At 41.5% G+C, this 27,872-nt stretch overlaps 1 protein-coding gene across 1 annotated transcript in view; it reads right to left on the bottom strand.

Annotated features, from left to right (window-relative positions):
- The window catches only part of cpa6 (carboxypeptidase A6), a 136,866-nt gene that overhangs the window by 84,376 nt on the left and 24,618 nt on the right, over positions 1-27,872 (bottom strand). The window contains exons 3-5 of the mRNA XM_078541231.1: positions 18,484-18,595; positions 14,164-14,265; positions 13,976-14,080 (exon numbers count right to left, since the gene is read on the bottom strand). Of these exons, the coding sequence (XP_078397357.1) occupies positions 13,976-14,080; positions 14,164-14,265; positions 18,484-18,595 (319 nt within the window). The remainder of the gene's footprint in view (positions 1-13,975; positions 14,081-14,163; positions 14,266-18,483; positions 18,596-27,872) is intronic.

The following is a 27,872-nucleotide window of genomic DNA, read 5'->3' as shown; positions in this document are numbered from 1 at the left end:
TACAACTGGCAAGATAAACAAGGCAAAGTTATTAAGTTCCCCCCGCGCCCCCCCAACTGAGTGCTGGCCATAAGGACAACATGAAAGATTTTTATATTCCGGGAAAACTAACTTCCAAAGCAAGGATGAAACAGTGGGATTTACAAATCAAAAGGGAGGAAATATATTTAAAGAAAGATAGAAAGCTGTGTGGGGAGTGGCCCTGTGAGATCTTAAGAGGTAGGCTGTGTGAAATAGCCTGTGAAAAAGAGTGAGGGAGAGAGAAGCTGTGAAATACCTTCCTTCTAACTCAGCATCACTTTTAATTTTTTAAGTACCCCCTCATTGTTCAATTTAGTTAGAGGAAAGTCAATTTCAGAATCCTTCATTTCTGCCTCCTTTTCCTTATCTGTCACTACTAATACCTCCTTATGGTTACCTTCCCTGTCAAAGAGAGAACAAAGGAGATATCAGCTTTTGTAACACCAAGTGGACTATATCAGTTTAAAGGAATGCCATTTGGTATGAAGAATGCACTTGCGACATTTCAAAGGCTGACAAACAAAGGAATTACAGGTCTAAGCAATTGAGCTGTTTCTATTGATGATCTAATCGTTTTGTCAGATGTGGGAGAAGCATTTATGGCATCTGGAAGAATTATTTATTCAACTACGAGAAGCTAATTTGGTGATGAACTTGGCTAAAAGTGAATTTGCAAAAGCGCAAGTTATGTATCTAGGCCATACCATTGGACATGGTAAGGTGGCTCTGAGAGATGTGAAAGTCAAGGCTATCGTGAATGTTCCAGTGTCTACAACAAAATGAGAGGTTTTGAGATTTCTGGGCATGAGTGGGTTTTACGGGAAATTTGTACTAAATTTTAGCTGAGTGGTTGCTCCACTAACTGAACTACTAAAAAAGAACAAGAGGTTCCAATGGACACTGGAGTGTCAGAAGTCATTCGATAGTTTGAAAAATGTATTAACTACGACACCAGTTTTGGCAGTACCCAATTATGCCAAGCAATTTAAGTTGGCCATTGACACAAGCAATATACGCATTGGGGCTGTACTGTTACAAGTAGATGACACTGGAATTGAAAAACCGATAGGATATTTTTCATGGAAGCTGAATATACAACAGAGAAGATATTCAACGATCGAAAAAGAGACTTTGTGTTTGGTGTTAGCATTGCAACATTTTGAAATTTATTTTGCAAACAATTCATCAGAAACAATTGTGTATACAGATCATAAATCCTTTGAAGTTTCTGGACAAATTTTGAGACAAAAGTGCAAGACTTTTCAGATGGAGTCTGTTATTATAGCCATTTAATCTACGGATTATACATATTGCTGGAAGAGAGAACCTGTTTGCAGTTGTGTTACCAAGAGTTTGAAGATTAAAGGAGGATTGGACATTTTTAAAACCCTGGACACTGAACTGGAGTGATTTCTGTTGATACCAAGGACTTGAGTATGTATATTGTTATGTTAATGCATGCATCTGGTAATGTAATAGTGTAATAAATATAGAAGATAGTGTGAGATGGGTTATTAAAAAATAAAGCCGTCTTTTAGAATTATGACAGTTCATTTTTTGATAGGAAGGGGGATGTCATGAAGCTATTAATGTATATAATGTTATTGGGAATTATTTTTTTTAAATAGAGATTTAGTCCACGGGTGTGTCTGCATGTGTTTTATTGGATTAAAGTGAGCTAGTCTGGTGCTTTGATGTATAATTTTGAGATGTAAACAGTAAGGTAGAATGCATTTGCATTTTGTTGAATAGAACATTCACAAAGATGAATGAAATCTTGCACCTAGCTAGGAGACACCAAGCAATATGTTTATATTACTAATAAAATTGGTACTATGAAAGGGGTTTTATTGTTAGGAGAGGTGGAGTTCAAAGAGCCTAGTGATACAATGAGAATATATATTCAAAGAGAAGTTCCGGGTATAACAGGAAGCAGTTTTGTGCGTGCAGGGTAGAGGCATGTAACATCAAAGCAGCTGTAAGCCTACAACTGTCTGCAAAGGAACCAAAGTGAAAGGAACCTCATTTTGAATATATAAGGTGAAAATGCTTTGCCTGGTGTCTGCTTAAAGTCATGGGTTGTTGTTGCCTTATTGGAGATTAGTTTGGGAATTTGTTAAAAAGTTACGATCATACTAATTTGTAGCCTAATTTGTATACTAATGTGTATATGTTTAACTTGTGTAAATTAATAAATGTCTCATGTAGTTTGATATAAAAAACCTCTGAAGAACTGGTGGTCTTATTCCTTAATATTGAGCTGCATTTCAAACATACCACTTGAAAGTACAGGTTATGACAATTGTTTAAAGTTTCCCTCTGGGATTTTAAATAACAGTCTTTACCAACTGCTGTGTCATAACACTCTTATCTGCACTTATCTTTATCACTTGCTGTGTTCCTTAGCCAACTCACATGCTCTGCCCATCTTTCTCTGAATTTTGTCACATAATCCAGGAGTAGTTTCCAAACCTTGACCCACTAGTTTCTCCTGAATCAACTTAAGTGGTCCCCTTACTTCATGACCATAGACTAATTCAAAAGGACTAAACCCTGTCAATTCTTTAGGGACATCCCTAATAGCGAATAACAAGAATGGAACCCCTCGATCCCAGTCCTGTGAGTAGTCTTGACTACATGCTCTCATCATAGTTTTTAAAATTTGATGCCAGCTCTCTAAAGCACCTTGTGATTCAGGGTGATAAGCTGATGATTTAAACTACTTTATCCTCAGGCTGTTCATTACTTCCTTAAACAGCTGCCACATGAAATTTGAACCCTGATCTGATTGTATTTCTTTTGGTAACCCATTTCTTGTAAACAATTTGGTCATCTCCTCCACTATTGTCTTTGCTGTAATATTTCATAAAGGTATTGCTTCCAGAAATCTGGTGGACTGTACTATCAGTAAGTATTGATTTCCACTTTTGGTCCAAGGGAGGGGCCCTGCACAATCAATCAGGACCCTGCTAAAACATTCCCCAAATGCCTGAATTGGAATCAAAGGTGCAGGTTTAAACACTGCTTGAGGTTTTCCTATCATCTGACTTGTGTGACATGTTCTACAGAATTTGATTACATCCTTATGCAGTCCAGGCCAATAAAAATGTTTTTGGATTTTAGGCTGAGTTTTCCTAATTCCTAAAAATGTCCAGCTATCGGAATTTCACGAGCCACTCTTAATATTTCATATCCATATCCAGATGGAATTATTATTTGATGTACTGGTGCCCGCTTTTCATCTGCCGGAATATGAGACGGTCTCCATTTCCTCATTAACATATTATTTTTAAGGAAATAGCATTCTGGAATACATTCTGCCTCTGCTTCAGAATAAGCTGTCTGGTATAACTGCTTTATTGATGGATCTTTCTGCTGTAATTCTACTAATTTCACTGAGCTAAACACTTCAGCCTCACTTTCTTCAACCTTCTCTTCCTGCACAATCTTTTCAAAGACAGATCCAGCTAATTGAATGTCAGCATCCTTCCCCTTTCTTTTAGATTCTTTCTCTTCCTGTTTCAACCTGAGAGTTTGTGATCTCATTACCACATGATTTGGAAACAATCCAGGATGCTCTTTCTGCCACGTCTCTATTGATTGCGTTGCCGCTGGCTGCTTGACTACAGTAGGCATCACCAATATTTGTGACCCAGATATATCATTATCTAGGGTAAATTGGACCCCTGCAATATGCAATTTTTCCACTACTCCAACTATCACCTTGCCTGTTTTCAATCTACTTTTTAAATTACCTTACACAACAGACTATATTTAGTATCTCCATGAATTCCATTTATTACTACTCTTTCCAGCAATACCCACTCTGGACAACAAATAGCACTATCCCATAACATTAACGGCTGACTAGATCCTGTGTCCCTTAAAATTTTGATATATTTGGCTGCTCCACACTGTACACATGGATAGACTTTCCCTTCACATACAAAATCTTTAAACATTTCTGTAACCTGCCCTTCAGAACTTCCTTGGGTAAATTGTGAACATATTCCCACTTCTATACCTACCACTGATTCTTCCTGCACCATCTGAACACAAACCATTGTTTCTTTCTTGCCTCTGGATCTCAGAACCCACAGTACTCTTATTTCCAGGACTTTTCTGTGTTCCAACTACTTCAATAGGTTTTCCCTGTAACCTCCAAAACATTGACTTCGTATGCCCCACCTTATTACAATGGAAACATATAAGTTTTCGAGTGTCACTTCTAACCTCAGCACCTTCCTTTCTGGTCTAATGGGAAATTTCGAGAGAATTTCCAGCGGTCGCTTCTCTTCCCTGACTTCCTCTTACCTTCCCACTTCCGATCCTTCTCCGATTTAAATGGATGATGGAAAGAAAGATTTAGATCTATGGGTGAGCTCATAATCATCAGCTATCTCTGCTGCTTGCCTTGCCATTTTAACCCTCTGTTCTTCCACGTGAACTCTAACTACTGAAGGAAGTGAATCTTTAAAATCTTCCAAAAGGATTACTTCTCTAAGAGCTGCAAATGTCATCTCTACCTTTAATGCCCGCATCCACTGGTAGAAATTACTTTGTTTTACTCTCTCAAACTCAATATAAGTCTGACTAGGCTGTTTCCTTATATTCCTAAATTTCTGCCTGTACGCCTCAGGAACCAACTCATATGCACTCAGAATAGCCTTTTTTACTGCATCATAATCCACAGATACTTCTTCTGACAGCGATGCATATACCTCATGAGCTCTACCTATCAACCTAGATTGTAAAAGCAATATCCACATTTCTTGTGGTCATTTCATTTGCTGAGCTATCTTCACAGATGAAACAAAGAACACCTCTACATCCCTTTCTACAAACTTCAGAAGAGCCTGTACAAATTTAAACATCTCCCCACTAGCTTTTGGGTTGAAACCATTTGTTTCACCATCAGAACCTTCCTCAGCCTCTGAGGTCTCTTTTTAAGGTCCAGCTTTTTAAGCTGGCATTCTCTTTCTCTCCCTTTTTCTCTTTCCTCTATTGCTAACTTCTCCAGTCCCAACTGCCTTTCCTGTTTTCTTTCTCTCTCCTGCCTTCTGCTTGCTCCCTTTGAAATTCTCTCTCTTTTTCTTTTGCCTCTAATTCAAGTTTTTCATTTCCATTGTTTGTTCAAGTTTCTTTATTTGTAACTGAAGTCTCACTACATCCAGCTGTGACTTACTAATTTCAGGTATCCTTTCCAATTTCAAATGCTATGCTATTACTTCAATTATGTCTGCCTTCCTCAGTCCCTGCGGTTAATCCTAACTGCAATTTATCAGCCAATTCTGTTAACTTAGCCTTAGTTACTTGTTGTAAACCAATCAGGGTTACATCTTCTACTCTCAGAAAAGTCTTAGCAATCATTAAAGCCATTTTTGCAGTTTAACCGCTTTAAAATCCCTCAACACCAACTCCTGAGTTCAATGTTCTTCTCACACTCGTAGCCTTCAGATTCACCAACTCCAAGCCAATCAAGGAATTTTAAAAAAACCCCGCATCAGCCCCCAATTTTGTTATGATATAGGAGATGGTAATTGACAGGCTGATCTAATCCCAAAGGGAAACTTGGTCAAGCTATCACAAAGATTTTTGCAACTTGTATTTAATACGAGAAGGTATGTACACTGAAGTCAGAAGTAAAGAGTCCACACCACCTTTGGGGCAGAAATTTTCACTCAGCGGGCAGGCCTGCACCCAACCCGCTCGAGCATGAAATGATGTGCGTTGACATCGGCTGAGCGTGCCAACGTCAATGCGCAGTCGTGCGATAGTTTGGTCGGTGAGCGCGCGCCAGAGTCGGCAGCGCGCCCGCCGACAATTAAAAGGCCTGTTAAGGCCATTAAATAATCAATTAAATTAATTTTTCTGCTGCCCATCCGACCTAACAGTTGGCAGGCAGGCAAAAAGGACAAAGTGGCCTTTTCATTTTTTGGAAACCTCATCCATGGGTGGGGTGAGGTTTCCAAAAGAAAATAATAATAAGTTTTAAAATTTAATTAAAAACAAGTCCCTGCTCATGTGACAGAATCACGAGGGGATACGTTTCATTTCATTAAAAAAAAAATTTTTTTTTCATATCTTTTCATCTCCCTGAGGCAGTTCCGTGTCTCAGTGAGATGATACAGCGCTCACTCACTTGCACGAGTGAAATTCATGCTCGGCCTGCTTGCCCTCCTCCCCCTGCCTGCACAGGCAACACTTAGCACTGTCGCTCGCGTTTCACGCTGGGCGGGCCTTAATTGGCCTGCCAGCGTGAAATCGCGATGCAGTGCCAATCACGGGCGGATTCCCGACCACCCCCTGCCAAGCAGCCCCACCAAGGGCAAAATTCTGCCCTTGGAGATTTTAAAGATTAAATTAAAATATTTCTTAACAAAAAAGAAGTTAAACACACAAGCTTACAGTTATACAGTTAAACTTAGTCTTATAATAGTTCCCAAAAGACTTCTAAACTAGACTTCCAACTACACGCCCTTTTCAGGCAACAGTCCAAATAGATTCTTAATCTATAAAAACATCCAGCACTATTACTGCAAGTGGCCACCGTTGCTATAGGGAGGTATTTCACATCTTCTCTCTCCCTCTCACTCGACAATGGAACTCTAAAGCTTTTAATAAAACCTTGCACTCTGGATCAAATCAGCTCTTCTCAGGGGTGGTTAGTGACTGCTTTTTCACAGGTCGATTTCACACAGTCCACCTCTCAAGGTCTCACAGGGCAACTCCCTGTGCAGCTTTCCATCTTTCTTTAAATATATTTTCTTCTTTTTGATCTGTAAATCCCATTGTTTCACCCTTGCTTTGGGAGTAACTTTTCCCAGAATATACAAATCTTTCATGTTGTCCTTATGGCCAGCACTACACCCACACACAGAACTACAGTTACACACACCCCCACACACACACGATAGAAAATGTTTGCGCCAAAATGCATAGCTCACTCGAAGAGTTGGACAATCAGATCCTCACACTCCTGGTCCTGCACAGTTTGCAGCTGCTCCCTGTCCAAGTCTATAGTTAGGTTCTATCCATGGCAAGTTTGTGCAGCACATAGCTGCAAATCTGTCTAAAGGGGCAGTGAGGGACTAGGTATGAAGGAGGAGGCTACCAAAGCCTGAGTGAAGGCATTAAGCAGAGGGGAGACTGGATGGACTGGCGACTCAGGATTGTCTCCCTCTGTGTTTCTGGGTTTCTCCCTCTCAATGGTTAGGGTCTCTTTGGGTCAGTTGTGCCAGTCTCTCCCTCTGTCTCATTCTCTCTGGGTCTGGGCCTCTCACTCTGTCTCTCAATGTTTGTCTAGGGTTTCTCTCTCTCTATGCATCTGCTGTTTAAGTTTCTCTCTCCCTCTGTGCATCTGAGTCTTGATCCACTCCCTCATTGAACTTTTCTCTTTCGGGGTCTGATGTCCATGTCTCAGTTTCCCTCTGTCTCCTCCTCTCAGTCTCTCCCTTTTTGTATCTGTCTCAGTGGCTGGAATTTTCCAGCCCAATTGGCAACAGGCATCATGGTAGGCGGGAGGAAATGATATGGTGAGAAGGCCAAAAATCAGTTTCACACCATCGTTTGCGATCGTCCACTCCATCCGTCAACAGCGGGCCACATTTCCTGCCGCCGCATATCAGGAACGTCATTTTAATACATTTGCATCTAATTATAAACCCTGCTTGCCAGAATCATCCCCTATGCTGGATCATCTGGGCACGCAGGCGTGATTGCACCCCAACGTGTTTCACAACTGTACTTAAGTGACGTGCTTGGACTTCGAGTTTGTTTGTCAATCTTGTTTTGGGCAGCACTCGCAGTCATCAATGCCAGGCTTTGCAGGTAGCACCACATCACTTTTAGGGGGGCTCACGGGAAGGTCTCTACTTCGCTGCAAGGTGAGGGCTGTGCTGGGGAAGGGGGTTATCCCAGAGTGTGTGTGAGGGCACATATTGATCTGTGCAAGTGGCCTCAATATGGTGAGAGCTGAGGAGGAAGTCTCCAGAGGAGATGAGGTCAGGTGGGGATGTGAGGCTGTGTGTTAAAGAGTGAGTGGTGATTTCCCTTGAGCTGACAGTGAGTGAGATGCCAGTTAATGTGTGATGGCCTTGTGAGTGTGTGATTTTAGAGTGATAAGATGACTTACGCTGGCAACAAGGATGAGATCATTCATCCTTTTTCTGCACTGAATGGCCGACATCTTGCGTGCAACATTGGCATTGACCACCTCTGCCACCGTCTCCAAAGCTGGAGTAGTGAGACTGATGGGCCTCCTGTAGCCAGATCAGGGGTAAAGAACATTGTGGCAGGCCTCCACGGTATCCATAATATGCCCCAGGGATGCGTCACTGAATTGTTGGGCGGGGGGTCTGCATTCTTCTTGGCTTTTGGGGCCATATCTTCACGGAGCAGTTCTGGGCTGCAAGCATCGAGAACTGTGAGCGCTGCTGCAGCTTAAATATGGCGCCCTGTGTGAGGAAGCGGTGAGCTAACGGCGTGGCGGGCAGATCGGAGGACGCCCACCAGCGAGACGGCGTGTTTCCTGTGGGTGTATAATTAATGAGGTGGGGATGGAATGATACAGTGTGAAAAACTGCCATTGAGGCTGGCAAGTAAAACCACTTTTTTCCCAACCGTTACCACACTTTGTGCAAATTTGGGACAGTTCCACCCAGTGTCTCTGCTCTCTCTCTCAGGCACTGTTGCCTTAATTTTCACAACGACGGAAGGGCTCAATGCCTTAGCTAAAATCGTGCAAGAGCTGCGATTATGGAAGTCCTGACCCCAATCCCGGCACCCACCATTTACATCGGTTGGAGTGGGGAAGGGGAACAGGGCCAGGTTGTTGTTTGCATATTTGTGGTTCACTAAAACTGTAGCTGTCTTCAAACAGATGTGCTTTTCATTAGTGGGATGTCCAAAACACAACTTGTGGGCTTCAGACTTTTGAACAAAAGGTCTAAAGCTGCCAAAGTTATTTAGAGAGGTCCAGGTGCCCCTTTGGAAGAGATAAAGTTTCCCTTTGGGACAGGTAAGGTTTCCCTTTGGGAGAGATAATGTGCCCTTTGGGAGAGGTAAGGAGTCTTTTGGGAAAGGTCAGGTGCCCCTTTGGGATTGTTAAAATTAGACATGAATGTACATAAAAAGTGGATAAACTCAGTGGAACTGTCAAACTGCCAAGGCATTTAAATCCCCAAACTATATATATATATATATATAGAAAAAAAAGGCCTGCAGTTGAAAAATAAATCAGTACTTGCAATTTCAATAACTGCCTGTTGATATAAGTCTGAGGACTATCACTATAGGATTAATACTGCGTGACTGATTCCACAACCTATTATTACAGTTGGGGGGAGGGGGGTTGTAAGTTCACAGTTTGACAATTCTTGGCTACAATTTGTGCCTTCTACTATGGCGACTGGTACAAAATACTTGTTCAAAGTCTCTGTGATTTCCATGTTTCCAATGATTAATTCCCCAGTCTCACCCTGGAAGGCACCAACGCTCACCTTCACTACTATTTTCCACTTTATATACTTATAGAAGCCTTTACGGTTTGTTTTTATATTTCTTGCTAGTTTTCTCACATACTCTAATTTCTCTCTTTTTTTTTAGTCATCCTTGGCTAGTTTCTAAAATCTTCCCAATCTTCTGCAGCATTGTACATCTTTTTCAAGTTTGTACCATTCTTGACCCCTTTAGTTAGCCGCAGATGGTGCATCCTCCTGGTAGAGTCCTTTTTTCTCAATAGAATATATCTTTGTTGTAAATTATGAAATATTTCTTTAAATGTCTGCTACTGCTTTTCAGCATCTTACCTTTTAACATATTTTAACATTCCAATTGAGCCAACTCTGTCTTCATACCCTTGTAATTGCCTTTATTTAAGACACTAGTTTCAGACTCAAGTTTCTCACTCTCAAACTGAATATGAAATTCTAACATGCTGTGATCGCTCTTACCTGGAGGATCCATTACTATGAGGTAATTGATTAATCCTGTCTCATTACACATTACCACCTTTCTTACAAGCCCCCATTATTTCTTGATTTATACTCTGCACTATAGTGTAGCTACTGTCAGGCGGCCTATAAACCACTCCCACCAGTTACTTCTTTGCTTTGCTACTTCTTATCTCCACCCAAAACTGATTCTACATTTTGACTCCTCGAACCAAGATCATTTCTCACTACTATACTGATCTCATCCAAAATGTCAAAAACGCTCGAAAATTCAGGTCCCAGCTATGATCCAGCACTTTGCAACCATGTCACTGTAATGGTTATCATATCTTCTTCCTGTCTCAATGTTTAAAAGATAACAGTTTTTAAAAGTTTAGAGTTTTAAGAAGTTTCATAACTCTTTAAATTAAAAAAAAATCACCTGCCTTTGAGCTGAAGACACGCCTCAAGGGGCGTGTCTTTAGCTCTTTAAGTCACTAGGTGGGATGGCTTCACCAGCAATGCACTGTGCTGAAAGACCTTACTGTTTTTCAAAAGAACACAAGAGATGGGAGCAGTAGAAGACTGCTATGAGCCTGTCGCGCCTTCTCCGGTATCCAAAATGATCATGACTGTTCTTGGGCTTCAATTCCACTTTCCCTCTGCTCCCCATATCCTTGACACCCTGACAGACCAAAAGGTTGTCTCTCCAATCCTTCAATATAATCAACAATGGAGCATCCGCAACACACTGGGGTAGAGAATTCCAAAGATTTACAACTCTGAGTGAAGAAATTTCTCCTCATCTCTGTCCCAAATTACTGACCCCTTCTCCTGGGACTGTGCCCCATTTTCTAGATTCCCCCACCAGCAGGAACAACTTCTCAGCACCTACTCTGTAAAGCCCCTTCATAATCTTGTAAATTCAATGAGATCTCATCTTATTCTTCTAAATTCATCATAGGACAACCCCCTGATCCCAGGAACCAATCTAGCGAAAATTCAGTGTACTGCCTCCAATAAAATGCACCCTAGGAAACTAATACTGTACAATACTCCATTTGTGGTCTTACAATTGGAGCAAGGCTTTTTTTTATTCATTCAGGAGATGGGTGAGGAGGGTTGCGTCGCTAGCTAAGCCAGCTTTATTGCCCATTCTTAATTGCCCTTGAGAACTGAATGGCTCACTAGGCCATTTCAGAGGGCATTTAAGGGTCAACCACATTGCTGTGGGTCTGGAGTCACCTGTAGGACAGGCCAGGTAAGTATGGCAGATTTCCCTCCCAAAGGAAGGACATTCATGAACCAGATGGCTTTTTACGACAATCAGAAATGGTTTCATGGTCTTTTAGACATAATCTTAGAATTTTAATTCCAGATTTTTTATTGAATTCAAATTACACCATCTGTCATGGTGGGATTCGAACCCAGGTCCAAGAACATTACTCTGGGTCTCTGGATTACTAGTTCAGTGACAATACCGCTATGCCACTGCCTCCCCTAACTTCCTTATTCTTGTACTCCAATCCCATTGCAATAAAAACCACATGCATTTGCCTTCCTAATTTTTTCAACGTTCTTTCATGGGATGTGGACATCGCTGGCTAGGCCAGCATTTATTTCCCATCCCTAATTGCCCTTGAGAAGGTGGTGGTGAGCTGCCACCTTGTTCCGTTGCAGTCCATGTGGTGTAGGTACACCCAAAATGCTGTTACAGAAGGAGTTCCAGGATTTTGACCCAGTGACAGTGAAATAATGTTGATATGGTTCCAAGTCAGCATGGTTTGGAGGGGAACTTGCAGGTGGTGGTGTCTCCATGCATCTGCTGCCCTTGTCCTTCTAGGTGGTAGCGGTTGCGGGTTTGGAAGGTGCTGTCGAAGGAGCTTTGGTGAGTTGCTGCAGCACATCTTGTAGACTGCACACTGGTCTCACTGTGCATCTGTGGTGGAGTGAGGGGGTGTTGAAAGTGGCGGGTGGACAATAAACTTAACTGCTTTGTCCTGGATGGTGTCGAGCTTCTTGAGTGTTGTTGGAGCTGCACTCATCCAGGCAAGTGGACAGTATTCCATCATACTCCTGACTTGTACCTTGTAGATAGTGGACAGGCTTTGGGAAATCAGGAGGTGAATTATTCTCTGCAAAATTCCCAGCCTCTGACATGCTCTTGTAGCCACAGTATTTAAATGGCTTGCCCAGTTCAGTTTTTGATCAAAGGTAACCCCCAGGATGTTGGTAGTGGGAGATTCAGCAATGGTACTATTATTGAATGTCAAGGGAGATGGTCACTGCCTGGCATTGTGTGGCACAAATGTTACTTACCAGTTATCAGCCCAAGCCTGAATGTTGCCCAGGTATTGCTGTATATAGGCATGGATCGCTTCAGTATCTGAGGAATCGCAAATGGAATCGCAAACATTGTGCAATCGGTAGTGAACATCCCCACTTAACTTATGATGGAGAGGAGGTCACTGATGAAGCAGCTGAAGATGGTTGGGCCTAGGACACTACCCGAAGGAACTCCTACAGTGACGTCCTGGGACTGAGTTGATTGACCTCCAACAACCACAACCATCTTCCCTAATGCTAGGTATGACTCAAACCAGTGCAGAGTTTTCCCCTGACTCCCATTGACTCCAGTTTTGCTAGGGCTCCTTGATGTCACCTTGGTCAAAAGCTACCTTGATGTCAATGGCAGTCACTCTCACCTCACCTCTTGAGTTCAGCTCTTTTGTCCATGTTTGGACTAAAGCTGCAATGAGGTCAGGAGCTGAGTGGCCCTGACAGAATCCAAACTGAGCACCAGTGAGCAGGTTATTGCTGAGTAAATGGCACTTGATAACACTGTTGATGACCTTCCATCATTTTGCCGAATTCCTTGCTGCACCTGCATACTAACTTTGAGTTCCTTGGATAGCACACCCAAGTCTCTATGAAGATCAATATTTACAAGTTGCATATCTTTTAAAAAATATTCTGCTTTCCTATTCTTACAACCAAAGTGAATAGCCTTGCACTTCCCCACGTTATATTCCATCTGCCATCTTGTTGCCTGTCTCTTAACCTGTCTATATCTCTTTGCAACCTCTCTGTGTCCTCTCCACAATTTACATTTCCATCTTGCTTTGTATCATCAACAAACTTAGACACATTACTCTCTGTCTCTTTGTCTAAGTCATTAATATAGATAATAAATAGCTGAAGCCCCAGCACTGATTCCCAGTAGCACTCCCATTGTCACAGCCTGCCAACCTGAGATTGCCCCATTTATCCCTACTCTTTGCTTCCTTCCTATTAACCAATCCTCTATCCATGCTGCTGCATTATCCACAACTCCATGAGCACTTATCTAGCCTATTAAACACCTTATCAAATGTCTTTTGGAAATCCTGGAATACTACATCTACTGGTTCCCCTTTATCTATCCTATTAGTTGCATCCTCAAAAAAACTCTAATAAATTTGTCCAACATGATTTCCCCTTCATAAAGCCAAGTTGACTTTGTGTGATCATACTATGATTTTCTAAGTGCACTGTTAAGACTTCCTTAATAATAGATTCCAGCATTTTCCCGACAACTGATGTCAGGCTAACTGGCCTGTAGTTCCGTTTCCCTCTCCCTCCTTTCCTGAATAGCGGTGTCACATTTGCTAATTTCCAATCTGCTGAGACTGTTTCAGAATCTAGGGAATTTTGGAAAATCGTAGTCAGGTCGAAGCCCATGATGTAGGCCACAAGGTCCTGGTGATTCATTGGATTTTAGTCCCATATTTTTCTCAAGTGCTTTTTGATGCTGATATCAATTTCCTTAATTTCTTCCCTATTCTCCCAACACTCGGTCAACATCAGAAATGCTGTTGCTTTGCTGCTGATTGCGATATCTGGGCCAATAATTGTAGTTGCAATAATAATGCAGTTTTGTAGATCCATTCAATCATTAAACAAAACCAATGCTTCAAATCAACTCTTAAACACTGCAAAGAGAAAATTCTGATAATCTTAATTGGTTAAGTGCGAATACTTACTTCTTTGACAAACCATTGACAAAAAGCTGGACCAATCCATTCTCTAGCATGAATGCCACAATCTATCCATACTGCTTTCTTAAAAGAATGTGATCTCTTGCCAAGCTGAAATCAAAATTAAACAGTAAATGCTCAGTTTGACTGATGACTTCAGTATTGTAATAGATTTGGCAATCCGAGTTAACTACCTGAAGAACAAAGAGAGGTCGTCCTTCATAGGATTTTCCAATGGAGAAAAGATGAAGGAGATGAGAATGTGATTGATTCATCTGATGCATCCAGCTTTGAATCTGAAAAAAAGTCATTAAATTATTTAAAACTTAAGCCACAAAATAAACTGTTAGATTTTACACAACAGATTTCAAAACCTGAGGATGTGGAATAAATAGACACATGATCCTGACTTGTAACTTCTCATCCTGACATTCAAGAATTATATTTTCATAACATGCATGAAATATGCAGAACACATTAATAAGTGACTGAAGTTCAAAAGACAGTCTCAAATCTGATGCACCACCCTCAAATAGTTGACAATTAGCAACCATACAGTTCAAACATTTATTTGTACGGCTAAAGATGATACAATGTTCTTTCTATTCTCTGTATGATGCCAGCTGACAACTGTTGTCAGACACTGCCTAATACAGGCTTACACCACAACTGAAACACATATTGCTGCATTAAAATTATCTTCAGCAGAGTCAGAGATTTGCATCAGAATTTCAAAACCGTTTGTTCTCAATTCAGCCCATTGCTACTCTTAGGCAGATGAGAATAGATGACAGTTGACTGGAGCTCTCCCCCTGCAAAATGTAGGGTAAATTGAAATTTTCATGATTGCAATAGATAGAGCTTTTTTCAGGATGGGTAACAAGGAACATGGGAAAAGACTGGGTGAATGGAGTTGAGATAGAGATCAGTCATGATCGAATGGAATGGTCTATTCCAGTTCATATGACATGCTTTGGTCAGGAACAAACAAATGTAAACAGACAGTATGAGAATGTCCAAAGTTAAAGTCTGGGACCCAATGGAGGTGTGTAGTGGCCTCAGCTGTTAAAAGTACATACACTGTGGATCCAGTATATCCGCACTCGGGTATAAAACAGTCATAAATTGATGAGAGAATGAAATAAAACTACAAAATTAATGCTGATCTGAAACCTCTCTCCAAGGGCTTGTTGGGTGGCATGTTGAGTACAATTAAAGGTAATCTCTCATGGAATACATTCAAAATAAAATACCATGTGGCACTGTGGTATAATGTATTTACCAAAATGTTAGCAATTGAACTGTGGAATATAAACAATGTTTTCTAGCATTGTTACCTGCCATTGAGAACCTTAAACAATAAATCTGAAATAAAGTTTCCATCCTATATTTATGCATATGTATCAAATAAAATTTTATGAGATGTTGGATTATAGTTCTTGAGATTCGAAGTTTCCAACCAAAATGTTGGCTCACGTTAATTAATTTGATTGAAGAATGAATCCTGATCAAGACACCAGGAAAATTTAATGGTCTTAAATTTGGGCCATGGCAGATTAATGCCCACCTGAGCCACCAGACAGGTTGGTGAGATATGTGTTTAACACCTCATCTGATTGTCTGAACTTCTAGCAAAAAGGTGCTCCTTTAGTACTAGGATGACAACCTGAATTATGAACTCAAACTGAGATATGATCTCAAACTGATAATCTTCTGACCCAGTACTGAGAGTGCTATCAACTAAGCCAAGCTGATGTGAAGCGAATGTTAGCTAATTGATGACAATTTGAAGATTTCAGTTGCCTGTCATCTTTATCCATAACATATATATAAAATATATTTAAAAAAGATGAAGGTTGACCTTTCTTCCTTTCCTGGATGCATTGGTGAGATGGAGTTCCATTGATATTGCAACCTTCCGGTGCCAAAACAAGTGCCCAATTTTCATGTATGAGCCATAACAGCAAATATCAACTGGGTGTTCAACTCTGGATGGGGGCTAGTTAGCTCAGTTGGGTAGATAGCTAGCGTGTAGTTTGATTTGTGTTCCAGCTGAGGTAGAGTTGGGTCCTGCCTCCTTGCCTGCCCTGAGTGTGGTAGGCAATGGCAAACCACCACTGACAAAAAGTGTCAAGAAAATGGTTTAGGACGAAGCACCAGCAGTCAATGAGCCAAAGACTTGCCTTTGTGCAGAACACATCTGAATGCATTCAACTCTGGGCAGAAATCAATGTCCAAATATCCTCCCCTGTAAGCAAATTTGCGCACTTCCAGTGGAGGTTACTGGTTCAAGACCATGGGCGGAATTTAATGCCCTTCTCCAAGGCAAGATTTGTGGTCAGGGGAGGGGGGGGTAGGATGTGTGGGTAGAGAGCCTACAACCTTCCACCCTACTGTCAACTGAGGCTCTTAAGTGGGCATTAATGCTCCCGGTATTCAATGCTATTCAACCAGTGGTGGGTGGGGGCATGTCCTGACCAATGGAACTGGTTTTGAAGGTTGAGTGCTTTGATGCTGGGAAAGTTGACTTGGGAGAAGATGCTGCTGTTGGACTGCCTTTCTTGCCACAGGATTTGGAGGATCTTGGTACTTCTCTAGTGCTTTGAGGCGCTTTCTGTAGTTGTCTAAGTCTCCAAATCATATCCGAGTGTGGGGATCACTGCTGCAAATCTAAGAAAAACACAAGGAACAGCACCAAATGCTAGACACGACCTTTATCAACCTCATGGAAATCTTTGACTATGTCAACCATGAAAGCTTAGGGAGTATTCTCCTCAAATTTCGCTGCCGTCAGAAATTTGTCATCACCCTCCACCTACTCTATGATCACATGTAAGCCGTGATTCCTCACCAATGGAACCACCACATAAGACCATAAGACATAGGAGCAGAAATTAGGCTATTCGGCCCATCGAGTCTGCTCCGCCATTCAATCATGGCTGATAAGTTTCTCAACCCCATTCTCCACCTTCTCCCCATAACCTTTGATCCCCTTACCAATCAAGAACCTATCTATCTCAGTCTTAAATACACTCAATGACCTGGCCTCCACAGCCTTCTGTGGCAATGAATTCCATAGATTCACCACTCTCTGGCTAAAGAAGTTTCTCCTCATCTCTGTTCTAAAAGGTCTTCCCTTTACTCTGAGGCTGTGCCCTCGGGTCCTAGTCTCTCCTACTAATGGAAACATCTTCCCCACGTCCACTCTATCCAGGCCTTTCAGTATTCTGTAAGTTTCAATCAGATCCCCCCTCATCCTTCTAAACTCCATCGAGTATAGACCCAGAGTCCTCAAACGTTCCTCATATGTTAAGCCTTTCATTCCTGGGATCGTTCTCGTGAACCTCCTCTGGACCCTCTCCAAGGCCAGCACATCCTTCCTGAGATACGGGGCCCAAAATTGCTCACAATATTCTAAATGTGGTCTGACCAGAGCCTTATAAAGCCTCAGCAGTACATCCCTGCTTTTATATTCTAGTCCTCTCAAAATAAATGCCAACATTGCATTTGCCTTCCTAACTACCGACTCAACCTGCAAGTTAACCTTAAGAGAATCCTGGGCTAGGACTCCCAAGTCCCTTTGCACTCCAGATTGCTGAATTTTCTCCCTATTTAGAAAATAGTCTATGCCTCTATTCTTCCTACCAAAGTGCATGACCTCACACTTCCCCACATTGTATTCCATCTGCCACTTCTTTGCCCATTTTCCTAACCTGTCTAAATCCTTCTGCAGCTTCCCTGCCTCCTCAATACTACCTGTCCCTCCACCTATCTTTGTATCATCTGCAAACTTAGCCAGAATGCCCTCAGTTCCTTCATCTAGATCATTAATGCATAAAGTGAATGACTTTATATGAATCATAAATAAATAAATAATGAATCACATACCCTATATCTCAGTGAAGACTAGATTCAAACAAGCCTGTCATTGCAACAACCCTCTTCTCCATCTTCCTCACTGCAATACTGCACCTCACCTCCAGGAAATTACCCACTATCGTGGAGATAATTTACAGCACAGACAGGAAGCTGTTCAACCTACACCGTGTTCAATCCAAAACAAAGATCACTCTAACTTCAGTCACTGAGCTCCAATATGCAGATGATGCTTGTGTGTGCGCCCACTTAAAACTGAACTCCAGGTCATTGTAAGCTCCTTCTCCAAAGCATATGAGAAAATGGGCATTTCATTAAACACTAGAAAACTAAGGTCCTCTTCCAACCAGTGCCCACAGCACAACACCTCCCCTCATCGATTAAGATCAACAGCAAGATCCTAGTAAAGATGGATTATTTTCCATATCTTGGGAGCTTCCTCTCGACAAAAGCACAGACAACAAAATTCACCAACACCTCCAATATGCCAGCTCAGCCTTTGGCTTGTATTTGAGGTCTGGGATCATAAACCCGATACTGAGGTCATGATTTTCAGGGCAGCAATGATCCCTGTGCTCCTTTCATCTAAAGAACAAATAAAACCACTGTTAATAGTTGTTGTGGCTTCATCTACATACCTCTTCTAAAGAATGATAGACTTCATAGCTGTAGAGAGGATTTGATCGGCGCAAGCGAGGTCTGGAGACACTTTGCATTTCAATTAGTTCCTGCAGATCAGAAACAAGGATCCTAAAAAAACAAATGTAGACAATAAGTACTTGCATTTAAACAAACTGCCTCCAAAAATTTGCAGGATATGTTTCAGACTGTTTCGCAAAGATTGTGCCTGCTGGTGCCCTTGGAGTTTGTGGAGTCCATGAGAGGGAACTTAATTTGCATGGACCAGGTAGGCACAAGTGTATGTGTGCATTTATCTGGCACCAGGCCACCAACTGGGGTGGATTGCCAAGCTCTCTACCCTCAGCTGTCAGCCATGTCCCTTGGCCCCTTGAGTATTTGGGCAGATCAAGAATTAAAAACAAGTGTTAGCAGTCCCCTCCACCAACCAAACCCCCGCCACCCATCTCAGCTAACTGGACAAAAGGCTGACAAGTTCCCTGGACTTGAGGCCTTGAAAAAGTGGCTGCAGGGATAATGGATGCATTAATTGTGATTTTGAAAAGTCATTCAATTCTGGGAAGGTCCTAGAAGATTGTAAAACTGTAACACCTCCTTTCAAGAAAGGATAGAGATAGAAAGCAGGAAACTATAAGCCAGGTCACCTAACATCTGCCATGTCATTAGGAAAATGTTAGAATCCATTATTAAAGAGGTAATAGCAGGACATGTAGAAAATCATAATACATTCACACAGAATCAACATGGCTTTGTGAAAGGGAAATCATGTTTGACAAATTTATAAGAGTATTATGATAATGGCAGGTTGCCAGGTTGACAAAATCCACAAGAGAAACTTGGCCTCGCTATCACAACAGTTTTGCAATTTGTATTTATTATGAGAAGTTTTGTGCACTGAATTCAGAAGTAATGAGTCCACTAATACCTTTAGAGATTTTAAAAATTAAATTAAAACATTTATTAACAAAAGAATAAAACACATACACAAGATCACAATTACACAGTTACTTAATATTATAACAATTCCCAAAATTCCTAGTTAGCCAGACTCTCAACTGCGCACCCCCTTTAAGGCAACATTGCAAAATAGATTTTAAATTTATAGCAACAATCCAGCAAGAACCCACTCGAAAATGGAATTCCAAGGGCTTTTAACACAACTTTGGTTATTGGAACAGCAGACTTCTGCAAAGTGGCTAGAGGCTTTTCCCCCAAGCCTTTTTCACATGGTGTATCTTTCAGATCTTACAAGGCCACCCCCACACAGCCTTCTATCCTTCTTTAAATATATTTTTCCCTCTTTAATCTGTAAATCCCATTGTATCCCCATGTCTTTGGAATTTACTTTTCCCATAATATAAAAATCATTTATGTTGTCATTGTGGCCAGCACTTTTGGAAAAATAAATAATAACCTGCCTTATTTATCTTATTAGTTGTAAACATCCTACCATGTATCTTTGAAAAGCAAGCACCTCTCCACTTATCTTAAAATGCAAATTTCACTTACATCCTAGCTGCTGAGACTTTACCCTAGTTCACTCATTAGCATTTCAAATGCCCTTTTACACCTAACTCTTTGGATAATTTTAACCTTGCAGTCTATCTGTCTCTAATTTAATTAAATCAGCCACATAGACAGAACCATTCACACACACACACAAACATAAGCCTACTCTACAATACCCCATAATAATATTATGAAAATATGAGTTTCGTGACACCTCCATCCTGATGGAAAAATGAACTGTCATAATTTTCTCAACCCATTTTACATTACTTACTATACTTACCTCTATACACAGACTACAACATTACCAGGTGCATGCATTAACATAACAATCTATACACATCCTTTGTATCAACAGTCATTTTAGTCCTGTGTCCACGTTTTAAATGTCCAATTTCCTTTGAACTTTAAACTCTTGACAATGCATATGCAATTAAATTTTCTCATCCAGCCACATGGATAATCTGTAAATTAAAGGTTGCAGTAATAAACTCCATTTGAACAGGCTTGCACTTCAGTTTCAAAATTTGTCCATAAATTTTATAGGATTGTGGTCTATATAAATAATTGTTTCTGATGAATTGCTTGCAATATAAACCTCGAAATGCTGCAAAGCTAACACCAGACCTAGAGTCTCTTTTTTGATGGTTGAGTATTTTCTCTGATGTACATTCATCTTCTGTGAAAAATATCCTATCGGCTTCTCAATTCCAGTTTCATCTTCTTGCAACAACACAGCACCAATACCCAAATAACTGGCATCCACCACCAACTTAAACTACTTGGCATAATTAGGTACTGCCAAAACTAGTCAACATTGTTTTAAAACTGTCAAATGTATTCTGACACTCCTGTGTCCATTGAAACTTCTTGTTTTTTTTAGCAGTTCAGTCAATGGAGCAACCACACTGCTAAAATTTGGTACAAACTTCCGGTAAAATTCACTCATGCCCAGAAATCTCAAAACTTCTGGTTTTGCTGTAGGCACTGGGAAATTCACGATGGCTTTTACTTTCATATCTCTTGGAGCCACCTGACCATGTCCAACAGTACAGCCTAGATATGTAACTTGCGCTTTTGCAAATTCACTCTTAGCCAAGTTCACCACCAAATTAGCTTCTTGCATTCGATCAGTTCTTTCAGATATTGTAAATGTTACCCCCACGTTTGACTGAAAACTATGTCATCAATATAAACAGCACAATTGCTCAATCCTGCAATTACTTTGTTCGTCAGTCTTTGAAATGTTGCAAGTGCATACTTCATACAAATGAAGTAACTTTAAACTGATATAGTCCATCAAGTGTCACAAAAGCCAATATCTTTTTTTCTGTCTCCGATAATGGCACTTGCCAAAATCCTCACTAAAAGTCAATCTTTGTGATAAACTCTGATTGGCCCACTTTCTCAAAACAATCTTCCAACCATAGAATAGGATATGAATCCACTTTTGTCAGTGTGTTTACTTTTCGATAATCCACACACAGTCTTTGTGTTCCATCTGGCTTCGGTACCATCACAATAGGTGAACTCCAGTTACTGCACCTAAATCCCATAATGTCATTCTGAAGCATGAATTTGATTTCGTTCTGTCCGTGAAATAACTTTACTGGATTTAATCTTTAAAGATGTTGCCTTATTGAAACTGAATCACCCACGTCTACATCATGGGCAGCATTTTGCTCCTGTCAGGGGTGTTGTGCGGGAGCGGGTGGGCGGATTCCTGATCGGTGCCCCCAGCTGGGGGCGTGCCGCCATTTTACGTGGGCGAGCCCATTAAGGCCCGCCCAACGTGACGTCTGCCCAGAAACGCTGTGCGGGCGGGGGTGGGGGGAGGGATTCCCTGAGCCAGGAATGCGCGAAAGACCGCACAGATCTCCCTGAGGCAAATTGCTGCCTCAGGGAACTCGGCTCAAGTTTGAAAACTTTATTAAAGGGAGAAAAAAATATTCCTGACATGTCCCCTCATGTGACACTGTTACATGAGCAGGGACATGTCAATTACTTTTACTTAAAAAGTTTATACACATTTTAAATCCCTCATAAAACCTCATCCCGCCCATGGATGAGGTGTCATGTTTTTTCTGAAGGCCACCTGGGCTCTTGGCCTGCCTGCCAATCTTAAGGTTGGACGGGCAGGTCCATTAATTGGGTTAATTACTTTTTTTAAAGGCCTTATGCAGCCGTTGACAGCTCGGGAGTCATGCAGCCGACTCTGGTGCGCGCCTGCCGAACTAAAGATCAGAATGACGCGTGGTGATGTTGAACAGACCCAGAAAGGTGATCAGTGGTATACAGTCGGGAGAGAGTTGCCTTGGGAGGCCTCAACATTGACTCTGGAGGCCAGGAAGTCTCATGGCAGCAGGTCAAATATGGACAAGGAAACCTCCTGCTAATTGCACCTATGGCGCCCCCCCACCCCCCCCACCGCCTCAGCTGATGGATCAGTATTCCTCCATGTTGACAACCATTTGGAAGAAGCACCGAGGGTGGGAAGGGCACAGAATGTGCTTTGGGTGGGGGACTTCAATGTCCATCACCAAGACTGGCTCGGTAGCACCACTACTGACTGAGCTGGCTGAGTCCTAAAGGAAATAGCTGCTAGATTTGGCCTGTAGCAGGTACTGAGGGAAACAACAAGAGGGAAAGCTCTACTTGACCTTGGCCTCACCATTCCAGCAGTTGCAGATGCATCTGTGCATGACAGTATTGGTAGGACTGACCACCATACAGTCCTTGTGGAGATGAGGTCCCATCTTCACATTGAGGATACCCTCTACCGTGTTGTGTGGCACTACCACCATGCTAAATAGGATAGATTCCAAACAGACATTGCAATTCAAAACTGTGAGGCAATGTGGACCATCAGCAGCAGCAGAATTGTATCCAGCCACAATCTATAACCTCATGGCTCGGCATTTCCCCAATCTACCATTACCATCAAGCCGGGGGATTAATCTTGGTTCAATGATGAGTGCAGGAGGGCATGCCAGAAGCAGCACCAGGCATACCTAAAAATGAGGTGTCAACCTGGTGAACCTACAAAACAGGGATACTTGCATGCCAAACAGTGGAAGCAGCATGCAATAAACAGAGCCATGCAATCCAACAACCGATGGATCAGATCTAAGCCCTGTAGTCCTGCCACATCCAGTCGCGAATGGTGGTGGATAATTAAAACAACTCACTGGAGGAGGATGCTCCATAAGTATCCCCATCCTCAACAACGTTGGGAGCCCAGCACATCAGTGTGAAAGACAAGGCTGAAACATATGCAACCATGTTCTCCCAGAACTACCAAATGCATGTTCCATTTCGGCCTCCTCCTGAGTACCCAGCATCACAGATGCCAGTCTTCAGCCAATTTGATTTGTTCCAAGTGATAGCAAGAAATGGCTGAAGACACTGTATATGGCAAAGGCTATGGGCCCTGACAACATAGCAGCAATAGTACTGAAGTCTTGTGTTCCAGAACTAGCTACGCCCCAAGCCAAGCTATTCCAGTACAGCTACAACACTGGCATTTACCTGGCAACGTGGAAAATTGCCTAGGTATGCCCTGTCCACAAAACGTAGGACAAATTTGACCCGGCCAATTGTCGTCCCAATAGCCTACTCTCAATCATCAGGATAGTGATGGAAGGGGGTGTAGACTGTGCTATTAAGTGGCACTTGCTCAGCAATAACCTGCTCATTAATGCTCAGTTTGTGTTCTGCCAAGGCCACTCAACTCCTGACCTCATTACAGCCTAAGTCCAAACATGGGCAAAAGAGCTGAACTCCAGGTATGAGGTGAGAGTGACTGCCCTTGACATCAAAGCAGCATTTGACGGAGTGTGACATCAAGGAGCCCTTAGAAAACTGAAGTCAATGGGAATCGAGGGAAAATTCTCCACTGGTTGGAGTCACAAAGAAGATGGCTGTGGTTGTTGGAGGTCAATCATCTCAGTCCCAGGACATCACTGAGGGTAATGTCCTAAGCCCAATCATCTTCAGCTGTTTCATCAATGACCTTTCTTCCACCATAAGGTCAGAAGTGGGGATGTTTGCTGATGATTGCACAACATTCAGCACCACTCACGACTCCTCAGGTACTGAAGCAGTCTGTGTCCATATACATCAAGACCTGGACAATATCCAGGCTTGAGCTGACAACTGGCAAGTAACATTCATGCCACACAAGTGCCAGGCGAAGACCAACTCCAAAATGAGTGAATCTAACCATTGCCCCTTGACGTTCAATGGCATCACCATTGCTGAATCTCCCACTACCAATATCCTGGGAGTTACAACTAGCCATATAAATACTGTGGCTAAAAGAGCAAGTCAGAGGCTAAGAATTCTGTGGTGATTAACTCCTGATTCCCCAAAGCTTGCCAAACATCTACAATGTACAAGTCAGGCATGCAATGGAATACTCCTCACTTGCCTAGGTGACTGGAGCTTCAACAACACTCAAGAAGCTCAACACCATGCAGGACAAAGTAGCCCACTTGATTGGCATCCCATCTACCACCTTAAACATTCAGTCCCTGCAGCACCAACACACAACGGCAGCAGTGTGTGCCATCTACAACATGCTCACTTACAGCAATTCACCCAGGTTTTATCGACAGCACCTTCCAAACTACCACCTAGAAAGACAAGAGCAGCAGATCCACGGGAACACCATGACCTGCAAGTTTCCCTCCAAGTCACACACCATCCTGACTTGGAACTATAGCGCCGTTTCTTTACTGTTGCTGGATTAAAATCTTGGAACATCCTTCCAAGCAGCACTGTGGTTGTACCTACACCACATGGACTGCAGCAATTCAAGAAGGCAGCTCACCACCACCTTCTTAGAGGCAATTCGGGATCCGCCATAAATGCTGCGCTCGCAAGTGACGCCCACATCCTATGAACGAATAAAAAAAAGTCAAGGGTTATCGGGGAGCAGGCAGGAGCGTGGGGTTAAGGCCATAATCAGATAACCCATGACCTTATTGATGGGCTGAATGGCCTACTCCTGTTCCTATTTCCTATGATCACCACAGGGAACTTAAGAGTAGGTTCCAGAAAGGGAAGGTGAAGGCTCTGCAGTACCCCATAACATAACGTAACATAAAACATAATACTACATAGTAACACCTCTTTTCCCTCTCATTTGATTCCCATTACTAACCTGAAGGCCCTTATTTCAGCAAGGCCTTCAGCAGGGCATGCATTCTGATCCTTGGGAAATTTTATGCCCTTAAATTCCCAAGATGGCTCTTCTGGTGCTGCACCAGCATCACCACTGCATTGTTTTGACCTTTTTTTATTGGCAGGCTCCCTCTTGGCAATCCTACAATGTATTTCCAGTGGCTGTCAAACGAGGGAAATGGGCTGGGTTAGGGTGGATTTAGATGCAAGTGCTAAAGTCCTATCTTCCCAGAATCCTACTGGAAGAGGTGAATGATGACCAGAATATATTTTGAAAATGCAACAAAAGCAACCAAGAAAATTAAATAAATCACTATAAAGAAGTAATTCTCCTCACAAATCAATATTCCAGGCATGGAAAGGAGTAGAAACGCATTGGTAGTACAGGTTTTCAATTGCTGCATTTTCTCTTGCTACTCAATGGTTTTACACATCAGTCACTTTGACAATTATTTCAGCAAATGCGATCCAGTGAAGCTCAATTATCATTATCTTGTAATTACTTGCAATTATCATTTTTTTTAATGCTATAATTCTTTTCAATATAGGTCCCTTTGTTACTGTTTGGGCAGCATATGGGAATGGACTAGAGGTGGGGGAAAAGAGTAGGATCACCTAGCCCAATTCACTGTGTAAACCTTTTCCATTTACCTTTTCTGTTACCAACTTAAGATGGACTGCCAGACATGATTGAGTGAAATTGCCCATAACTTCTAGACTGCTGCCAGGTCGAGGTTCCCTGAAGTAACCATTTTAATGACAATGTTATAATGAAACAAACCCAATATTAAATCAAATTTAGGTGCCAAGAGTAGCTTTATTTCACAATATTAATACTAAACTACATTTCTTTCAAATGAAAATATCTAATTTTTATAACTTTTTTGCACTGATTTACTCTATTCTTTGTTGGACTACTTTTTTTTTATTCGTTCATGGAATGCTAGGCCAGCATTGATTACCCATACCTAATTGCCCTTGAGAATTGAGTAGCTTGCTAGGCCATTTCAGACTCAACCACATTTCTGTGGGTCTGGAGTCACATGTAGGCCAGACCAGGTAAGGACAGCAGATTTCCTTCCCTAAAGGACAATACTGAACCAGATGAGGTTTTACAACAAACAACAATGGTTTCACGGTCATCATTAGACTTGTAATTCCAAATTTTTTATTGAATTCAAATTCCACCGCCTGCCATGAATCAGACTCGAACCTAGGTCCTCAGACCATTACCTTGGGTCTCTGGATTATTAGTCTGGTGACAATACCAATATGCCACTGCCTCCCCGATCTAACAGATATGCCATATATCAACTGTTGTAACCTTTTATTGAGGAAATAAAAAGAGAGGGTGTTTTTATATTTCACTACTTTTGGCTGACTTAACGTGGGTTTTGCACAGCTGGGCGCAAGTCAAATGTAAAACTGTCAGGACTGACCAAGACCAGCAACACTAACGTGGATCTAGCATAACATAAAGCTGCATTTAAAATGCTTTATTTCACTATATTAATGAAGAATCTATTTTAGAGATGATACCTCTATTGAAACATTAGTTGAGCAATGGTTCTGGAGACACCAAAGCAAATACTTCTCCCAGGGGAAAAATAAGCCAATTAACAAGACTGCTGTTTAGTTGTGAGGCTAATGCCTTTTGTGGGGTGGGGGGTCAACCAGTTACAGTTCATAGAAAAGATTTCTTTAAAAGCAATTGCTACAGTATCAGGAGTGCAGCTGCATTCTGAAATTGTTCTCTAATTTGAATGCAGAATAAAGTCAAATTTCTACATTTAGAACATCATTTTTTCTAGTTTTTATGGAATAAAATGCTGAAGCTGTATAGTGCTGTTCAAATTATACCTTGAGAATTGTATTCAGTTTTGGTCAGACACAACTAGCCTATCCAAGCCCTGGAAGAAACTTAGTGCAAAGAAGGGTCATGAGGTTTATCCTTTATATCAGAGGATTATGTTATGAGAAAAGGTTAGAAAACTCAAACTGCAGTCTGGAAAGCAGGTTAATGAGAGGGAACTTTATAGAGGCATACAATATACTAAATAAAATAGAAACGGTCAATCTGAGGTGTTTCTGCAAAGTAAACCACTGCTACTGGAAGGAGGACATAGGTACAAACTAGCAAATGGCAAATTTAAAACTAATATCAGGAAGCACATCTGCATTCCAAACGTAATTAATAAATGGAACGGTTTTTCAGGTAGGACAGTGGAATCATTTAAGAAACAGATGTTGTGATGGGAGATTGCGGGTTTCTGTGAAAGAATGTACTAGATGGGCCAAATGGATTCCCTAGTCTGCAATTATATTTGTATTTTGTGTGATCTATATTCCTATGGCCATCGACATACTTTAATTTTGAAATTATCTTCTTTGGAATGAGGCTGAGGCAAAGAATCTTCATGTCTTTCTGAGGAGTGAAGAGGGTAAAATTGCTCTTTTAATTGTGGTAAAAAGATTGGGGAGGAGTCCAAAGCAGGATTCAAAACTTATTCATGAAAATTAACTAGAGGAATTTCACTCCCATAGTGCTCCTCTTTAAGAAAGCAATGTGATCAACATCTTTAGAGAACTATAAAATTGTAAATTAATTGATAAAGAGTTTATTCAACACCATATTTCTTGAACTTTTCCTTATGAAACAATATACTTCAATTGGAAAGGAGGGTACAAAGTTCCC

Source organism: Cetorhinus maximus, chromosome 4 (genome assembly GCF_964194155.1).
Source record: "Cetorhinus maximus chromosome 4, sCetMax3.hap1.1, whole genome shotgun sequence".
Taxonomy (NCBI): domain Eukaryota; kingdom Metazoa; phylum Chordata; class Chondrichthyes; order Lamniformes; family Cetorhinidae; genus Cetorhinus; species Cetorhinus maximus.
The sequence above is the reverse complement of the archived record's forward strand: the minus strand, read 5'-3'. Positions and strand labels throughout refer to the sequence as shown.